Source organism: Vanacampus margaritifer, chromosome 2 (assembly GCF_051991255.1).
Source record: "Vanacampus margaritifer isolate UIUO_Vmar chromosome 2, RoL_Vmar_1.0, whole genome shotgun sequence".
Classification (NCBI taxonomy): Eukaryota; Metazoa; Chordata; class Actinopteri; order Syngnathiformes; family Syngnathidae; genus Vanacampus; species Vanacampus margaritifer.
In genome coordinates, this window is record NC_135433.1 from 43140193 (window position 1) to 43161103 (window position 20911).

The 20911-nt window shown below is 38.3% G+C and overlaps 1 protein-coding gene and 1 long non-coding RNA gene across 4 annotated transcripts in view; one reads left to right on the plus strand and one right to left on the minus strand.

Moving 5' to 3' along the window:
* The window catches only part of dpp6b (dipeptidyl-peptidase 6b), a 118741-nt gene that overhangs the window by 17201 nt on the left and 80629 nt on the right, over nucleotides 1-20911 (minus strand). For all 3 annotated transcript variants that reach the window (XM_077558524.1, XM_077558522.1, XM_077558523.1), the window contains exons 2-8: nucleotides 11916-12030; nucleotides 10299-10397; nucleotides 7477-7571; nucleotides 7320-7394; nucleotides 7167-7219; nucleotides 4457-4538; nucleotides 1666-1786 (exon numbers count right to left, since the gene is read on the minus strand). In XM_077558524.1, coding sequence (XP_077414650.1) covers nucleotides 1666-1786; nucleotides 4457-4538; nucleotides 7167-7219; nucleotides 7320-7394; nucleotides 7477-7571; nucleotides 10299-10397; nucleotides 11916-12030 — 640 coding nt within the window. The remainder of the gene's footprint in view (nucleotides 1-1665; nucleotides 1787-4456; nucleotides 4539-7166; nucleotides 7220-7319; nucleotides 7395-7476; nucleotides 7572-10298; nucleotides 10398-11915; nucleotides 12031-20911) is intronic.
* The window catches only part of LOC144044242 (uncharacterized), a 15184-nt gene continuing 5560 nt past the window's right edge, over nucleotides 11288-20911 (plus strand). The window contains exons 1-3 of the long non-coding RNA XR_013291217.1: nucleotides 11288-12033; nucleotides 13208-13280; nucleotides 14108-14165. This is a non-coding gene — a long non-coding RNA (uncharacterized LOC144044242). The remainder of the gene's footprint in view (nucleotides 12034-13207; nucleotides 13281-14107; nucleotides 14166-20911) is intronic.

The following is a 20911-nucleotide window of genomic DNA, read 5'->3' on the forward strand; positions in this document are numbered from 1 at the left end:
TTAAGATCAAGGTTATTTTAGTAACGGAAGCTAACAAAAAAAATAAAACAAAAATTCAAAAGACAATATCATTAACAAAATAAAATAAAAACAAAAATGCTTTTTTAAAAGCGAAGAAAATAACTGAAACTACATTTCATGTTTACAAAACTAACGAAAACTAGCTAAGTGAATAAGTAAATAACAAAATAAAATAAAAAAATAAATATCAAATAAAATACATTAAGGGCTGAAACGAGGCCAAAGAATACAGATGTTTTAAGATCAAGGTTATTTTAGTAACGGAAGCTAACAAAAAAAATAAAACAAAAATTCAAAAGACAATATCATTAACAAAATAAAATAAAAACGAAAATGCTTTTTTAAAAGCGAAAAAACTAACTGAAACTACATTTCATGTTTACAAAACTAACTAAAACTAACTATAATTATAGCAAAAATGTCCTTCATTTTAGTCTTTGGTAACTAATGTATGAGCCTTTGGAGATGATTTGAAATGTGATTTTAGGTAGATTTATTTTGATATTAACTGAAATAAGGACATTTGAAAGTGTGTCTCAAATCTCAGAGATAACGTCGGGCAAGACCATTTAGAGATTTACAAACAAATAAAAGAATCTTAAAGTGGACAGTCATGAATGAATTAAAAGTGTTTCACCATAAAAACAGTGCCAGTCAGGTGTCACAAAACGTGGAGGCCAGGTGAACTATAGAGGGATCACAATCCTCAGCCTCCCTGGTAAGGTCTATTCAAGGGTGCTGTAGAGGAGGGAAGTCGAATCTCGGATTCAGAAGGAGCAATGTGGTTTTTGTCCCGGCCGTGGAACAGTGGACCAGCTCTACACCCTCGGCAGGGTCCTCAAGGGTGCGTGGGAGTTCGCCCAACCAGTCTACATGTGCTTTGTGGACTTGGGGAAGGCGTTTGACCGAGTACCTCGGGGGTCATGTAGGGGGTGTTTTGGGAGTACGGGGTACAAAGCCCCCTAATACGGGCTGTTCGGTCCCTGTACGACCGATGTCAGAGTTCTGTCCGCATTGCCGGCAGTAAGTCGGATTCGTTTCCAGTGAGGGTTGGACTCCGCCAAGGCTGCCCTTTGTCAGCAATTCTGTTCATAACTTTTATGGACAGAATTTCTAGGCGCAGCCGGGGCATTGAGGGGGTCCGGTTTGGTTGCATCTCTACTTTTTGCAGATGATGTGGTGCTGTTGGCTTCATCAAGCCGTGATTTCCAACTCTCGCTGGAGCGGTTTGCGGCAGAATGTGAAGCGGTTGGGATGAAAATCAGCACCTCCAAATCCGAGACCATGGTCCTCAGTCGGAAAAGGGTGGAGTGCCCTCTTCGGGTCGGGGATGAGATCCTGCCCCAAGTGTTCAAGTATCTTGGGGTCTTGTTCGCGAGTGAGGGTAGTTTGGAGCGGCAGATCGACAGGCGGATCAGTGCAGCGTTTGCAGTTTGCAGTTTGCAATGTAAAGAATTGTACTGAATCATCCCGACAGCTGTTCTAATGTTTTGATTCAATTTTAAGCAGTGATGGGAATTCGGTCTCAAAACAATTCAATGCATAAAGCTGACGTTAAAACAAGTTCTCGTCAGTTCATAGTGTGCAATTGATTTTTTGCTTCTGCTGTCAATGGATGAATGCAAAAGTGCAGTGAAGCGGTACCTTCATAGAGCCAGTCAGCCAGGCCATTGAAGACCACGCCCTCTATTCCGGTGGAAACCAGGCGGATGGTGCGACTCTCGACTGTGGCTCTGTAGTAAATGTTGTTCTCAAATATGAAGATCTGGACATAAACGCAAGCAAATAGTCAACATCATCATACGCCTGCAAAATCTGCTTTGTGAGTATAAAATCAAACTTTGCCAATTGAAAAGAAATAAACTCATCTAATTAGTATTAGTATAGTTAAAATGTGATTTATTTCAAGAACACAATATACATCCACAATCCATGCAGTCGTTTAGGTGCATGCGTTATTGACTATTTTGTCAAATAATACTTTAATTTGTCTTCATTTTCATCTTTCTCATCACTGTCTCTCTTTTTGAACATCAATATAACCTCACTTTCAAGTGCGTGTGTGTGTGTGCGTGCGCACCTCGCTGATTGCTGTCACAGCGGGGTAATTGCTTGCGCTTTAATGAGGGCATCTTCATCATGTGTACATCTGATGCTCCACTTCACACACATTTACATGCTGGTGGTGCGCGCCGTGATTAATGCCTCTGTTTCGGATGGGTTTAAAGCCAAATCATTTTGTTGGTAAAGAAGACGGAATAAAAATGGGGGGTAAACAAGTCGGACTGAGACAAAAGACAAGTGGAGCGCAATGTCTCATTTTGAACATAAATGCTTATTAGTGAAGTTACAGCTAGCCGCAGTCTTTTAATGAATTGATAAAGAATGTATTCAGTTAAAAAGAACATTTATAAAGTGGTAGGAACATGAACATATGTTTACTTTATTCATTTTTTAATTTTTTTAAAAAAAATTTTACATCATCATGTGCCTTAAAAAAAAGCTTATTTAAGTTATGCTAATAGTCCACTAGCTTAACAATAAGTAACAATTGTAGCTTAAAAGAATGATTTCTAAATGTTCTGGCAAGAACATACGATATCTGTGATGGCCCCAGTGACCCCTGGCACTTAAGTTGTGTTTAATATTAATGTAGCTGCCAGGACATGTTGTGCTACTACTAGCATCAGTGCTAACATTGCTGCGTGCAGTGCTTGTACAAAATGGCTACAGCCACTACACAATATTCAGTTCATGACATCATGGAAAGCATTTTGAGCATTTAATTGATATCCATCTTGTGGTCAGTGTAATTTTATGCTCTTAAGATAATTCAGCACACTAGTAAAACAACTACGGTATGTCTTTTGAGTAAAGTTTTTTCCCCCCCTACTGCTGTATGATATTTTCTGCGAACTAATAGGACAATTTTGTGATATCATATTAGTAGGACTAATACATGCTAGTAGGGAGGCAAAAGTATAAATAGGTATTTTGGTTCAACTAGCAAGGCCTGAGAGGCTACTAGTAGGACCTAGTTACTAGTGCGTGAAGACATTAATTTTACTAGTGTTAAGTGCTGAATTGTCTTGCTAGTACATGGATCCAAAGCTGGACATCAACGATATGGAATACCTGTTCAAACTGTTTTTGATATGAAATACAATGCTAACAAATTAGCTTTTAGCATTCACGAATTAGCTTCTTTCCTCTTTCCACTTAAACACACGTGCGTCCATTATTGATTTGTATTCAGCACGCTGCCTTAGAAGTCAATGACACTTCACAACTACACAGGGAGCCCTGAAGCGAAAAATAATAAAACCTCAGTTGTTCAACTAGGTTTAAAAGCTAGCGGAAGAAAAGTACACAATGAGAGCATTGAAATGCCAAACACATGCAAGCAAATAAATAATTGAACAAACTAGTTCTATTTATCCGCTTGGACCTAGCTAATAAATCGGTGGCCAACGTTTTTGATGATACACACGCTGACATTCTCACACACACACACATGTACGCCAGTCTGGGCCATGTGTTTGGTTTCCGCGGCAACAATCCAAATTCCAAATGATTGGCTCTGCCACGAGGAGCCATCTGTCCTGTTGGTGCTCAACATCCCCTGTGCGCCCCCTGCAGTCCAGATGGCGAAATGCATTTGAAAGTTCATCTCATATGGACTGACGCCCTTTTTTTAAAATCTGTTCAGAGGCCAATTTCCGCCAGTACTGGGGGCAGGGGGGGGGGGGGCGCAGGGGGTGGGGGGGGGGGGGGGGCAGGGGGTGTGGGGGGGGGGGGTCTTGTAAGGTTTGTTTTTCCCGTCCACTGTCAGAAGCCCATTTACGAGTGGGGGAAAAAAGTTTGGTTGTTTTGTCAGAAGTTCATTTGCGACTGGACTTGTGTTTTGTTTTTCTAGTTGAAGACCTTTTCTATCAGACCTCCATGCGGCGGCGAAGGGTCCAAAGGCTAAGTTTGATATTGCGAGTTTCTTCCAAAACAACAAAAATTTCACAGTTTGTGAATCCACGTCTAAAATAGTCTTGATGACGTCCATTATGACCTGCAAAAAGTCTCGGCCCCATTGAAGCGTGGCTTTGGCTTTTACTTCATTAAATCAAATGGGCTTCTGACAATGGGGGGGTTTGATAATAATAACAACAACCCCTCCCCACCCCCACCCACCCACAGGCCTCTGACAGTTTAAAAAACAACAACTCCTTTTTACTGGCGGAAATGGGCTTCCATACGTCACAATACACCACATGGTTTAAAAAAAAAAAGACACCATTTGGACATGTGCACATGCAGGGTGTTTAAAAAAAGAAAATAAATAAAACAAACTAAATAATCAGACTTCAGCCGTGTAAATCCAGCCACACAGTATCAGCCCAGCCAGTATTGCGTTGTGTGCAAGTGTGTATGTGTCTGTCCTTACCAGCTGCTGGCCTTTGGGTCCCCATCCAGCAAACTGCAGCACAGCTTCGTGCACTTCGGGAGGATTCAAGGACCAGGTTTCCCTGCGGAAGACGAACAATAACGCGATCATGTGCACTGGATGCTTTTGTTAGCTGTGCTGTGCAACAACACTTTTTTTTTTAATTGTGCCACTGTTGCTACAATGAGGCTACCATAGGCCAAGGCTAATGCAGCATGCAAAGCCTTAAAATGTCTTAAAGACCCTGTTAAGTCAAGTTAGAGATTTATATTTCTATAATACATGTAATCAGGGGTGAAAGTGGTTCGAATTTCTTGCCGGAACTCCCTGATTGGCAGATTTTGTGTGTGTTTGTGTGTGTGAAGGGGGGGGGGGGGGTCCTCCTTAATACACCAACATGCCCCCCAATTTTTTTAATAATAATAATGGTAAAAAAAAAAACAACTCCTTTTGGTTCAGTTACACAGTACACGCAATAACACACAACAGGTCTTCCACTCCCTTTTGAATAAGGAAAATCGTTAGGTGCGCTTTGTTGAACTTTGCTTGTTTTGTAGCTATTTTATTTTTTGTTGTTGTATGTTTATTACTGTTATTGTTTTTTCTTTCTTTTTTGTGTTCAAATAAACTCAAACTCAATTATACATGCATTAGGCTACTGCATCACACTTACTGTAACATGATTGTAACAAGCCATACATGAGAAACTGATTGTCATTAAAAAAAATAATAATTCAATTATGTGCAAAATAACAGTTAACAAAAAACCACCAGTAACCCCATGTTCCATCTCCTAGTAATATTTTCCCTCATTCCCAGCTCATGTAAATGCAAAAACTAAATTTTAGGACATAACATTCGAACTTGAACTCATTCACTGCCATAAATTCATAAAAAAAAGAGAAAAAGATTATTAAAAATTAGGGGCAAGAGGCGATAAACTTTTTTTATTGTAATTAATCGCATGACTTCACTAGTTAACTCACGATTAATCAAAATGTTTATATTGGTTCTAAATGTACAGTAAAAAAATTATAGATTGTCATACTCTTGTTAGCAAAAGTGGGAAAAATGTTAAACTAAAAGAAATAGTTCAAATGAAATTTTGACGTTTATAGCCATCAATGGCAGTAAATGATTTCTTCTTCTTCTTTTTTTTAAAGAAAAGATAAAAAATTCAGGGTGTCAGGCAATTAAAGTTTTTAATCATAATTAATTGCATGACTTCACTAGTTAACTCGCGATTAATCACAAATTTCATATGTTTTAAATGTGCAATAAAAAAAAATTCTAGGTTTTCATACTCTTGTTAGCAAAAGTGGGGAAAAAATGTTAAACTAAAAGAAATAGTTCAAATGAAATTTTGACGTTTATAGCCATCAATGGCAGTAAATGATTTCTTCTTTTTTTTTTTTTTAAAGAAAAGATAAAAAATTCAGGGTGTCAGGCAATTAAAGTTTTTAATCATAATTAATCGCATGACTTCACTAGTTAACTCGCGATTAATCACAAATTTCATATGTTTTAAATGTGCAATAAAAAAAAATTCTAGGTTTTCATACTCTTGTTAGCAAAAGTGGGGAAAAAATGTTAAACTAAAAGAAATAGTTCAAATGAAATTTTGACGTTTATAGCCATCAATGGCAGTAAATGATTTCTTCTTTTTTTTTTTTTAAAGAAAAGATAAAAAATTCAGGGTGTCAGGCAATTAAAGTTTTTAATCATAATTAATCGCATGACCTCACTAGTTAACTCGCGATTAATCACAAATTTCATATGTTTTAAATGTGCAATAAAAATTTTTTCTAGGTTTTCATACTCTTGTTAGCAAAAGTGGGGAAAAAATGTTAAACTAAAAGAAATAGTTCAAACTAATTTTTGACGTTTATAGCCGTCAATGGCAGTAAATGATTTTTTTTTTTTTTTAAGAAAAGATAAAAAATTCGGGGCGTCAGACAATTAAAGTTTTTAATCATAATTAATCGCATGACTTCCCTAGTTAACTCGCGATTAATCACAAATTTCATATGTTTTAAATGTGCAATAAAAAAAATTCTAGATTTTCATATTCTTGTTAACAAAAGTGTGTGTGTGGGGGGGGGAAGTTAAACTAATAGAAATAGTTCAAATTAATTTTTGACGTTTATAGCCGTCAATGGCAGTGAATGAGTTAAGGATATAAATAAGTAACATAAATTTATAAAAAAATAAGTCCAAATGACTCTTACATGGTCCAGATTAAAATGGAATATACTTTGAAGATAATTTAAACATTGACTTTTTTTTTTTTAGTTGCTTGGACCGAGTTGCTTCACTTTATGACAGTAGGTGCAGCCTAGATAGATACCCATTTTGATCATGTAGCCATTATTTGATTTGATTTTTTGCCTGAATTGTGCCCGGGCCCCCCACCCCCACCCCACACACACAGACAGTAGTGCTAGCAGCATCGTTTGTACTTGTATGTGGTTGGGAGGGTCCTGCTGTCTCTTCTAGCAGGGTGGGTCATATTTTCGTGTTCCAAATCGTTCCGGTCCCGAATCTTTTACCAGAACGTAGTTCCGGACCGTTCCGGCCCACTTTCACCCCTGCATGTAATACTGAGAACGATGCAAAACTGAATGGTAACTGTAAGGGAATTCTGTCAGCTCAAGTCATACGTGCGTGTGAAGACCAGTATAAATAAATAAATATAGATAAAATGTCTTACTGTGTTACAAGGCTGTAAATAATGTACTTGGCCACATAGGAGTGTTGGTAGATCTGCAGAAATAAACAAGATGGCAATCAAATGCTTAGAAAAATCTGAAAAAAAAAAATAAAAATAAATCTGCAGTGGAAGGAAAAATGCTGACGTCCTCACCAGTTTTAAGTCAAAGGCAAAGAGCACTTGCTGCAGGTCAGGTGACACTTGGTACCTGGCGGCCTTAGATCTTTCCTGGAAGGAACAGAAGACAGAAAAAAACACAGGAAATGACAACTCAACCGTGTTCCAAGTGAGACATTTAAGGTGGACTCACAAACATCTGGTTTGACACGACAACGCGTTTCTCCTCCGTGTCCACATTATGCTTGACGACGTCGCCTTCCCTTGTACGATACAGCAGCTCATTACCTGCACCAGGGAAATAAGACACATGCTCATGGTGACATCATTCACTTTTCATTTCTCCAGATCAGGCTTGCAAAATGCTCTCATGGGGCAAAACTGATTTTTAAAACAGTTATCATTTGTGGAGGAGGTAAAATATAAATAAATTAATAAATAAAAAAATAACATTTTAAAAATGAAAAATAAAATAAAAAATAGTTAAAAAAAAGAAAAATAAAATGATAAAAAATACAAATAATTAAACAAACAAATGAATAAATAAATAAAAATAACACAATTAATTATTATTATTTTTTAAATAATTAAACAAAATGACTCGGTTGAACTTAAAAACAAAATAAGCATAGTCAAAATTAGGGCTGGGTATCAATTCTAATTTCCTCAATCGATTCGATTTTGATTCAGTTCAATTCTTGAAAAACTTCGGCCTTTAAAATTCTATATTCATCTAAATTTATGGGGGAAAAGCCATATATATATATATATATATATATATATATATAAACGGTTCATGATTTTATGAATCAATATTTGGCTCGAAAAGGAAAATCAATTCGATATCAATTATTTAAACCAAGCCGTAGTCAAAATGTCAATGTTTATATTGTCTACATTCAAAATGAATAAGTTCTTTGAGCAACAAACTGTGAAATGTTGGAGTTGATATAAGAGGTAAAGAAGATCTCCAGAGTTATCAAGCAGATGTATTTCACAGTCTAAAATTGCTCACATTCATGGGATTAAATAGACGACTTAGTGCTCTTAAAATAATGAAGTAAATCCTTTTCACACTGGCGGATGTGAGATGAAGGGTCAGACAGAGTAGCAGCGATTGTTCCGCTTGCCAAACTTCCATTCTGTTTGTACTTAAAGTAGATTTGCATAAGATTAAGGGAGATTAAATCCCAGATGTTGCCGAGTGCAATATCTTAGTTGGAGCACTAATGTTGCGCTATCATTTAAGAAGCAGTGTCTGTCTTGTCTTTATTGTGACGGCTAAACACTTTTCCGATGTCTTGACGTCGGAGGTGAGTCCAAAGATGAGTGAGGCAAGAAGCGTCCCAGCGGGGATCGGTGACGCGCCGGCAAAAATATTGATGAGGAGCGCTGAGGAGCGAGCGCATCCGACCGGGCTGCTTATCGGAAGGTCATTAGGCCCAAATGGGACTGGATTGCTTTGAATGGAGATACGAGAAGCGATGTCGCCATGATTTCGTCAGGCACACAGAATGCTTTCATCAGCTTCATGAATAAGGGCGTCGTTGATGCTTGTCACGCATTCATATGTCGCTAATATAGGAAATGTATGATTTTTTTATTTTTATTTTTAAATAACAGTAAGTAAATATTTAACGAGTAAAAAAATTTAAACCCATTTGCTCTGAATATTTCACATGGACAGCTGGAATTGACAATTCCGAACATCCGGGTATTTCTATCTTGCCTTTGACTAGCATACAAACCAGACAGATTGTTTTTTGTAGTCAAACATAATTTAATCATATTTTAATATCAAGATCATTCTCTCAAATCAAATTTCAACGATTCAAAGTCCAGTGCTTTTCAATGAACAGAGAGCATTATTTCACCAAGGAAGAACGCCATTTTGACTTGAGCTCAGAATTGTCAGTAAGGGCCAGGACAAACTTTTAAAAATGGAGGTCTGCCTTTTTATATCAAAAGCCTTTATTTAACCTATATTATATAATTATTTTTAGGGGTGTCAGGCGATTACATTTTGTAATTGTAATTAATCGCATAGAAATATGGCTGCATCTTTTAGTCATTGCTACAGTAATTTCATAATAATTCATAAGATTAAGTTAACGTTAAAAACGAGTGTGATATTGATTTTTGTTGAGGTAATTTTTCTGCCACTAGATGGCATAATTGCAAGACGGCGACAATTCAGCGCATTTTTCTTTGCATATTAACTCATTCACTGCCATTGACGGCTATAGACGTGAAAAATTTATTTGAACTATTTCTATTAGTTTCACATTTTTTTCCCACTTTTGCTAACAAGAGTATAAAAACCTAGAATTGTTATTATTGTACATTTAGAACAGATATAAAATTTGTAATTAATTGTGAGTTAACTATTGGAAAAAAAAGATTATTAAAAATTAGGGGTGTCAGACGATTACAATTTTTTATTGTAATTAATAGCATGACTTCAATAGTTAACTCACGATCAATCACAAATTTTATATCTGTTCTAAATGTACAATAAAAAAAATCTAGGTTTTCATACTCTTGTTAACAACAGTGGAAAAAAAGCTAACTAATAGAAATAGTTCAAATGAATTTTTGCCGTTTATAGCCGTCAAGGGCAGTGAATGAGTTACATTTAAACAATTAAAATAATTATTGATAAAATAAAGAATAAAATGTTAGTTTTTCCCCCTGGACATTTACTTGAAATAGTTTTAATGTCAGTTCAATTGACTGACTGGCTTGTGTTTTATAAACACAACATTTAAATTCCTGATTCATGTCAAGTAATTTGTTGGGAAAATACATTTAATGGACCTTACTGATGTTATTTGGCATACTTGTAACTCATTTGGAAAATTTCCCGGACATAATATTTGTAATTGGATGTGCAATTATCCGCATGATGAAACATCCCATCCAGTCCAAGAAACAACTTCAACCTTTTGGAACAATAAAAGCAGACTTGGTCATCATCAGAATATGTTCAAATATCTTTGCTCTCTTCCAACTCACCGCTGAGCCACACGGCATCCGGGTCGTGGATGCGCAGATCCGGACCAAACACGTCATCCAGGGTGACCTTCTTCTTGTGGGCCAGACTCTCATCTTCACCTGTCAAGCGCGTGTCAAAGAGCAAAGGCGAAATCAAAAGTGGCACACGGGCGACAGCGACTGTAAAGTGCAGATAGTGTCGCCGTGCGTCTGGGGAAGAGCTTCACGTCGCTCCTGTGAAATTGGATTAACATTTCAAAACACTTTTACAAGTTGGAAAGAGGAAAAAAAAGAGAGAGAACTTTTTTCATGCAGATTTAAAAAAATTTTTTTTTTTACCTGAGTGTCATTTGGTGGGCAGGGTACTGAGGACCAAAACTATAAATAAATAAATACATGTGGAAAAAAATGGATTTAAAGGATAATTCAAAAATTAAATAAAAAAATAAATATATTTGAATAACATTTCGTGACGGATTTCATGCTGACAACGTCGGCAGCATTAAATAAATAAATGAGAGCAGAGCGTTGTTATTTATTGATTGAAATTTAATAAAATTTTGAATAATTAATTTTTGTATTTATTTCCACATTTATTTTTATATTTAGATTTTTTATATCATTTGTTTCCCTTTATTTATTTACTTTCATTTTATTTTTTAAAAAGTTTTAGTTGTTTTTATTTTAATTTATATAATTTTTTGTATTTAAATTTTGAATTATTCTTTTTTTATATCAGTTTTTATTTTTACTTTAATTTACTTAATTATTTTTTATTTTGGCATTTTTGGTCCTCCATAGCAGGGGGCTCTACAAATTATCCAATTTCCTCGATCTTTTCATGAGCATCTTACAATTGGCGTTTATAGCCTTTATCGACATCTTATACTTTTGCTTCAACTTCAGCTTTACTTTCACTGCGAGGTAAACTGACGATGTCCGCTGTTGCCGTCTTGTGACATCAAAGCAAAGCAAAAGCCAAAAAAGGGAACAAATAAACCAAATGGAGATTCAACTTGAAAAAAGTCGTTGAGTTTACCTACTGTATCCTCGTTCAACTATCTATGCCAGTGACTTCTACAAACCACTTCATACTTTGCCCACTTTGGACAACGATTTGGAACAAACAAGGACACAGACAATAAAAGGGAGCTGCTGTTCTCTTGATGTGGTTGCATCAGCGGTGTAGTTCCTGAAGCCCTCAAAGAAACAAGCGACAAGTCGAGCCGAGGATCACAAAGACAAAACAAACCCAAAGACAAAGCTGCTGTGCGTGAATGCGTGCTAACGCAGCGGGGACGTCTTTTGCGCCGGCTTCGCTGAAGAAGCTCTTTGTCAGGTTTCACACGTAAACGTGTGCCAGTGTGTCATCAGCCGCTGGCAGGAGACGAACGAGCGAGCAGGGCGAAATCTCCACAAAAGTGTTTTTTTTTTTTTTTAAAGATAAAAGCGTGCTTGACAAAAGGACATCATCTCCATTCTTTTTGAGGAGAATCAGCTCATAATGTGAAACCTTGCCAGCCTTGACACCGAGCAGTCACATTGAAAAAGTTTGAAGAATAAGAACGTGCAAGTGAAACTAGTACAAATTTCACAGGTTTCACACATATTATTAATATTATTGTATTTGGTACATACGAGGGGTCAGCAGGATGACGGAGGTGACAATCAGGGAGCAGATGATGAGGATGACCAGCAGGGCGATGGCGATTCCTTTCCAGTTCCTCTGTGGCGGTGCACTGCCCACCAAGTCCTGGTGAAAAATGTCACATGTTACATAACACACACACCTGCACACATTTGAATTGCAGCACAACACTCTCTGGTTTCAGGTCTGTCGACTAGTACACAGTAGATAGGGCTAAAAAATAACAGTGCAACTGCTACAAGAGGATTAGGGCCAGTGAAGAGAGAAAAAAAAAAAGTTTGGCAGGATTCTCACTTTATTCTCAGAATTCTGATTTTAAAGTGAGAATTCTCACTTAAAAGACCAAATTCTGACTTAAAAGTGAGAATTCTTATTTTATTCTCAGAATTCTGACTTTAAACTCACAATTCTGACTTTAAAGTGAGAATTCTCACTTTAAAGTGAGAATTCTTATTTTATTCTCTTCTTATTTTATTCTCAGAATTCTGACTTTAATCTCAGAATTCTGATTTTAAAGTGAGAATTCTCACTTCTCAGAATTCTGACTTTAATCTCAGAATTCTTATTTTAAAGTGAGAATTGCCATAATTCTCACTTTAAAGTCAGAATTCTGACTTTAAAGTGAGAATTCTTATTTTATTCTCAGAATTCTGACTTTAAAGTGAGAATTCCTATTTTATTCTTAGAATTGTCACTTTAATCTCAGAATTCTGATTTTAAAGTCAGAACAATTCTCACTTTAAAGTCAGAATTCTGACTTTAAAGTGAGAATTCTTATTTTATTCTCAGAATTCTGACTTTAAAGTGAGTATTCCTATTTTAAAGTCAGAATTCTGAGAAAAAAAAGTCTGAATTGTCACAATTGTCACTTTAAAGTCAGAATTCGGACTAGGCTAGGCTTTTAGCTATAACAGTTCAAACGCACTTGCAAATACATTTAAATGTATTTTCAAATGTGTTTAAGTGTATGCACCAGTCAAAAATTCTTTCTCCACATTGGTAGTTCTACACACTCTTAAAACATCCATCCATCCATCGGGTCAAAAAGTGACCGACCCAATGCTTTGGTCTATTTATTTAAACCAAAATTTGTGTTAAATGAATAACCCGCCAAACAACCATTTTTTTTATTAGTAACAAAATAACATTTCTCACCCAAACAAGCGCATTGTGTTATTTTTGAACTCACAAACTCAGAAATTAACTTCCGTCTTTGTAACGAATGGGGACGTGACGTATGCCATAAAGCAGTCAGCACATTTGTAGTTTTTTTGTGTGGCAGTGTTCCTACCATCCTCCTTGAAGTTGCTGAGTGCCAGTAAAAATGATAAAGACCCCCTCAGGCCATGGCAAAGGTACCATTCAACTAGTTTTAAATCGATGTTTCATCAAATGAGTTATGAAAATATTTTATTAAGGTTGAAAAGTTCCTTAGTGCTACTTAATTTAAACCAAAATGTTGGTTAAAATGAATAACCCACCCACCAAACAACCTTTTTTTTCTTATTAATCATTTTATGTTTTATTTTCATAAACAAAAACTAAATGTTTGAGGGACTGACCCAACTTTTTGGGTTGTGCATGAAAAACAAAAATCTGGGTAAAAAATAACCCAAATTGAGTAAAAAAAAATGGACCGATCCAACATTTTTTGCTTTTTTACTTAAACCAAAAAGTTAGGTCAAATGAATAACCCACAAAACAGCACATTTGGGGGGTGATCGACACTATGTTTTGGGTTATTTCTTTACTTTGTAAACGAAAAACTTGATTGGATGAATAACCCACTAAACAACGCCCGTTTTTTTTTAGACCAGCTTTTTGGGTTATGCATGCAAACCAAAAAGTTGGGTCAAAAGAATAACCCAAAACCCAATTTTTGGGGTTGTTTTGTGTGTTATTCATTTGACCCAACTTTTAAACAGCCTCTCCTGGGCTCTTCAGAGTGAATCAAAGCAATACAAAAATGCCATTATTAGTGTTTACAGTATATGGCATACTAATTGACACTGTTCAAACTTTTACTGTTGCATCATCGATTTCCAAAAGAGAAGACCAAGTATTAGTGTTGCATTTCTCTAAAGCAAAATGTTCCAAGCTGTTGATATTTAATTTGAAGTCATTCAAAATATTCCTTGTACCAAAGGTGATCTGAACTGAAAAGTATTCAAACCATTTGCAGGCCTAGCGATGAGGACAAGCAAGTCTGACAGAAAATGAGCACCGTCATGTTTGTAAAGGTAAGATATTGGCTTTGTGTTGTCCCAGTTGGCTGACCAAAGTCAGAATGTTGATCCCTGCCAGTGTGTACATAAGAGGAGGGGCTGCAGCAGCAGACAGGTCGGAAGGTCTTTGCTCTCCTGACACGTGCCAGCGGACGGCGATTGGCTGATCAGCCTTCCGATGCGCTCAGCAGGACATGCAGCACCGTACGCACGTTTGAAAACCATCGACTCTGATTAAGCCATAAAGTGTGATTTAATGGCACTGCAAACACACACAATACACACGCATAAATACACACAGGCTGTTACGAGCTTAGCTGCAATCACTTCAGACCCGGGTTAACTTTGTCAAATCTGAACTGTCCTTTCTTGTCCTTGTGGTCCTCATCCACACGTGATTATGATCCTGGGGGTAACGTTCACTCCATCCACATTTCAAGATGATTTTTATTTTTGTACAGAGCAGTGAAAAATGTGTATGAATAGAGATAATAAATTACTAATCTTCATCCCTTATAATGGGGTAGATGCCACGGACTTTCGACTTCCGGGTTTCACACATCAGCGTTGTTTCCGGCCACTGATGGCCGCGTTCCTACACTCGCACCCCGACCCCTGCGCCCCACAACCGCGCGCTCCCTCCCGCCCATCGTCTCAACGCTCAGAAATGCTTCGGACAACTGAGACAGACACACTACACACTCGCACCCGTCGACGGGAACGCGGCGCAAAGGCGGAAGCGCAAGAACCGGGACGCGGCCCACACGTCGCAAACAGGAAACGGAAACAAAAGCCGATGTGTGAAAACCAGGAAGTTGGAAGTCCCGCCTCCGTGGCATATACCCCATAGTGCTGTTCTTGGAATACACTGAAAAAAAGTCCTTTGAGTTTATTGAATTTGAATATGTACATTGGTTGCACATGATTAAAAATATGTTCAGCTTATTTTAATTTTTTAAAGATTTAAATTAAGATTTTTGTTTCCTTCATTAGACTGACACTTTTAATTAAATTCTGTCTAGCAACAAGCAGCTAGGCAGACGTGACAAATCCAATTCTGCGGCGACACACCAGCTAGATAATTAAAATCTGATTTGAATAGTGAATGCTGAACATAAAAATAATAAATGAGAGAGTAGTCTTTTTCACACTGCACTTAGCAATGCACAGCTCGCTGTCAATGGACCAATTCATTGGACAAAAGGTGAACCCTGTGTACGGCTCATGGGCGTTTGCAACAACATAACATGACACACCCTCGAATAGGAAAATGTTCAATTCAAGAATGGTGTCATCAAGTGCGAAAACCAAGAAAAATAAGTGCAGTGTGAAAAGGCATTGAGAGAGAATGGCAGCTTTTCTGGTATGTACTGTGCATTATTTTCATATTTAAAAAAACAAACAAAAAAACACTGAGTTTTTCTTAGCAAACAATTCTGGGCTGTCCTTCCTACTTGTCATGGTCACGGTGTGTCTTCACTCACTCACTCTTGGTTATTTTGAGTTTTAAACATCATGTAAGTGGCAGTGAGGGCATTAATATTGAATCTAACTCAAAGGAATGCTAAGAAAAAATACAAGTAGTCATGGCTCCTGTCAGATGTCATTCCGGTTGCACTAATGGTCACCATCCAGATGTCAGCTCACACATCTGGCCTGACTTCCAGGCCTACCCCATTTGTAGGGTTATTTTAGTTGGCTATTGTTAACATCCTGCCAGTAAATAGAACTTATACTACAACTAACATAATGCTGCATTGCAGCTCAACAGGATGTTATTTGTAGCTGCGTTTCCATGACTGTTTTTCGCAAAAATAAAAGTAATATTGTACCGTTTCGATAAAGTACAATTTCGACTTGTCGGTGTTTCCATTGAAGAGCGTTTCGCTTCTGAGGCGCAATTGCTCGTAATGTCCTGTCTTGCGAGATCTCACAGTTCTGTAGGAGGTGCTTACGATGTTTACAGAAGAAGGGACGCCCAGAGTTGTTGTTGTCTTTAAAACATCTCTCTCCCCTCGTCGGGCGGGTTCGGCATTTGGTGTTGATGCTGGTGTGTGTGTGTATAACTTATGTTATGGTGCGGACGGATACATTTTAACGAGGACGTGCGCCGTATGTCGCTCGAGCGCTCGTTGCCCGGGGTAACAACCATTTCTCTTGCAACGATATGGAACGTGCATTGAACGGTGGCATATTGGCTCTATAGGTAAATCGCTTTGTCCTTAAAAAGACTTGCTATCCCCTCAGGAGGCAGCTCCGACACAAAAGCGCGTACCCGTACTTCTTTTCTTTCGTGACCGGGCGGTGGTCACATGACTACGGGGAATGCGCAAAAAGTGTTTCCATTACACTCTTGCAAAATACTTCTATATTGACACGTCTCAAAAACCACCTCATGAGAGCGTAAAAACCTTTTTTGCGAAGTAGCAATTCAAGACTACACTGAGTGGATGTGGCACACATGACCAAAAACCCTCTCCCATAAAGGTCTATGATTGCCTATAAATGCCACAAGATGGTGGCCAGGCACTCCTGTTCTGTTAGACAAGGCTACGGCTTGTATAAATGAAGCTCCTGTACTCAATTCAACATGGTCCATGACACTAAGATGGCACCACATTATTACTATTACGATAAGAGTCACACCTGTGTGAGGAAAACGGTGCTCATTTACGTTGAGCGCACTGTTATTTATACATTTTCACTTGTGATCAGCCACCTGATGGCACCTCCCGATTCCAACGAGGCTCACAATTAGTTTGATATGTGATCTAGATGTATAACACACACACATACTCACACTCACACACACACACACACACACACACACACACACACACACACACACACACACACACACACACACACGTGCATACATTGCTTCAAGTGGTCTCGGTGAAAGAGGAGCCAACCACCCACATCAGTCCAGCTGTTGATATCCTTGTAGCTAATTAAACCAGCCTACTGAACCGTTTACGAGTTAATGACGTGTGTGTGTGCGTACATGAAGGTTTAGTACAAATATCCAAACTGGTTGCACACATACTGTACCAATTTTTAACTTCTTACCTACTTTTTAAAACGTGAGAGACCCCACAAATACTTAGGGGAGAAAACCCCACACACCTACCAGACCACCAGAACCGTTAGCAACATTTATATCGACAATTGTCTCTTTCCAAAAAACAGATGTCTGTCCGATTACCAATACGGACCTGTGCGAGGCGGTATGGGCATCAAAATAAGGACGAAATCAGTAGAAGTAGAAGAAGCTAGGCTAACTGTTAGCTTACTTGCGGTATGGGCATCAAAATAAGGACGAAATCAGTAAAGTAGAATAAGCTAGGCTAACTGTTAGCTTACTTGCGGTATGGGCATCAAAATAAGGATGAAATCAGTAGCAGTAGAAGAAGCTAGGCTAACTGTTAGCTTACTTGGAAACTATATTGCAGTCTTCTCAGCTTCTCTGGTCATTTTAGTAAATGTTGTAAATGACTTGTGAGATGCGCTACATAAACACCCAACACAACCAGTAGCGCGTGACGCGTGTATGTGTTAGGATTAAAGGTCGAGTTTGCAGTCTTGAAGCTGCTAGCAAGGCTTGAAGGTAGCCTCATTTCACTCCTCCCTCACACACCAGAGTGTGTTTTAGTAAATATAAAGATGATAATAGTACAAATTTGCTCAAAATTTCTGTATCAACACTTTTATGCCAGGCCTCAAAAATTCCACAATCTCCACTGGCATCAACTATTATATTATTATCCTCTCACTGGTCTCCCCAAAGATAAACTTCTAGTTGTAATCATGTAAGGAGAGCCGAGCACATGACTCACTGGAGTCTTTCTACCTGCTATACCAATTAGTCACATCATAGATTTTTTAAGTGCTGCTATTAGTCTGTGTGTCACTAAATGGTCCGAGTCCACAGTACTGCGCTGATCAAGAAGTGTTAGATGTATTGGGTCAGGTCAGCTAATAGAGTATGTACTCAACATGGTGGAGCAAGCATTTATCTTTTATGCTTGAAGAACCAGCAACACCAGAGCAAATAATTCTAAAATCTACATTCACAAGCTTATGATTATATATGGTTTTATTTTTTAGTTATATCTTTGGTATAGTTCATATTCATATATATTATTTTTTTACGATCATTTATATTTAGTCTCGGTTGGTGTGGTCTTAATTACAATGCTAACTAGAGTATTTCGAGAGTTTGGACAAGATCAAGACTTTGGAGGTCAAGACAGAGACAAGACCAAGACTGTACATATTTAAGAGGGGGAAAATCCATCCATCCATCCATTTTCTTTACCGCTTGTCCTCACAAGGGTCGCGGGGTTGCTGGAGCCTATCCCAGCTGGCTTCGGGCAGTAGGCGGGGTACACCCTGAACTGGTTGCCAGCCAATCGCAGGGCACATAGAGACGAACAACCACACTCACAATCACACCTATGGACAATTTGGAGTGTTCAATTAACCTGCCATGCATGTTTTTGGAATGTGGGAGGAAACCGGAGTAGCCAGTGAAAACCCACGCAAGCACGGGGAGAACATGCAAACTCCACCCAGGAAGGCCGAAGCCCGGACTTGATTTCAAGTCCTCTGCACTGGGAGGCGGACGTGCTAACCAGTCAGCCACCGTGCCGGAGGGGGAAAATTTCAAACAAAAAACACCAATATAGCCAGCATCTTTTAAAAAATAAAAAAAATTGCACACATTTTTTTTTTCAAAATAATTCAATGAAACAAATGTCAAATCTAAGCAAATTTGTTGTTTCACTTTTTTTTTAAACAAATTATGCAATCATACTTATTAAAACGTAATTGTCATGACAAGCAAACATTTTTTTTAAAGAAAAAGTCATAAATATTGCTTCAATTAAATTAAGTGAATGATAAAATAACAGGCGGCTGCAATACAAGACCAAGTAAGAATGGCTTAGATTCCGAAACAAGACGAGATCCTTAAAAAGCGGTCTTGAGACCAAGACTGATCTCAAGAACTACAACACTTAATTTAGTTTTGACATTGATTACAATTTAATTACAAATACGTGCCTTGAAAATGGCAGACCTTCGACCAGCCTAGCAGTCAAGTCATGGCAAACAAAATCAGTGTTGGGGTGGTAATTACGTAAAGGAGCTGGATTGTAACTTCACGATTTAACAAAATCTAGAACATTATCACAACAAGGCTCTGAAGGCAGGTAGATTGGTTATTTAATTTCACACTTGATGGGTTAGACAACTATTTGTATACAAGCCACGAAAAGTCAACATTCCACAATAAATTTCATTTACATGAATCCCACTGTATAAAAAAAGTACCACTAAGCCACAGATTTACAGTTAAGCTGTTATAATGCAAGATAGCTCTATTTGTACACCTGCATTATAGTGTGTGTGTGTGTGTGTGTGTGTGTGTGTGTGTGTGTGCGTGTGTCGCTGTCTGTGCTACAAATCAATAGCGAAAGCAGTGAGTACACACAGAAAACAGCAGGCCCGTCAATAGGATGATTTATTGCAGCGAGGGTAATGATTTTTTTCGCCACACATTCTCACAAGATATTCACCTGCCGCAGTTATCTGATATCTGAGAAGGCCGACACTGCTGAAGATGTCATGGATATTGCTGCCTGTGCCCGAAATAGAGCAACAGAATGCAATGATGGGCGTCCACCATTAAAGGTCCTGTTCCATCACTCTGAGGGCATTTTGATGCACCAGTGGAGTGCAGCAGCCTGACACACGTACAACACACACACACACACACGTCCATACAGTAGTGAGTGAGTGAGTGTGACAGCTGTATGTGTGCACCGTGACGGTGGTGAAGTGACTCTCTGCAGTGCAGCTCTGCAGGCTTGGAGGCGTGTGAGTAAATATTTCGTTCTGGTCGCGTCGCTCCCCCGCCCGTGACTAATTGGCCCTGTGCGCCTGAGCACATGGAAGCTGGAAAGAGGTGGAAACGTTCTAGATGGCTATTTTAAAAAAGGATTTATAACACGTCACACCCATGGTTGTGCCCAGCAGACTGAGGAACACCTAACAGATTCATGAGTTTTCATCCTTAAATAGTGTCATTCTGGCAAACTGATGTACATTACTGTCCATCATAGGCTTAGTGGTTTTAGCATGCTAGCAAGCTATGCTAAAAAAAAATAGCATGATGAACGTGATAGCAAGATTAAAAACTGGTGTAGAATTGAAACCATTTGGAATGAACAGGATTTTCTGCTTTGAAGCAGTTAGCACATTTTCGCTAAACAGGCTGCCATGATGTTGGGAATGCCAAGGGTGTTCCAACTCTCTGAAATGCTTCGGACAATTGAGACAGACACAATACACACTCGCACCCGTCGACGAGAACGCGCAACCGAGGGGCACAAAGGCGGAAGCGGAAGAAATGTGACGCAGCCCACACGTCGCAAACAGGAAACGGAAACAAAGCTGATGTGTGAAAACCAGGAAGTCGTAAGTCCCGTCCCCTCCGTGGCATATACCCCATAAGATGCCAAGAATGAAGACCGTGCAGAATTGCGACCAAGAGTTAACCAATCGGGTCAACTGTCGTTTTATGTTTAGTACCAATTAGCAAATTTAAGAATGGTAGCAAGCTAAGCTATATAAGCTGAAATATGTGATTCCAACATTGAACTGCAAACTGAAAAGCTGTAACAAACATGTATAAAATATGTAGTAACAGAAAGAATCAATTGTACTGGGTGTTTTGTAATTGTTAGCAACCTATAGCA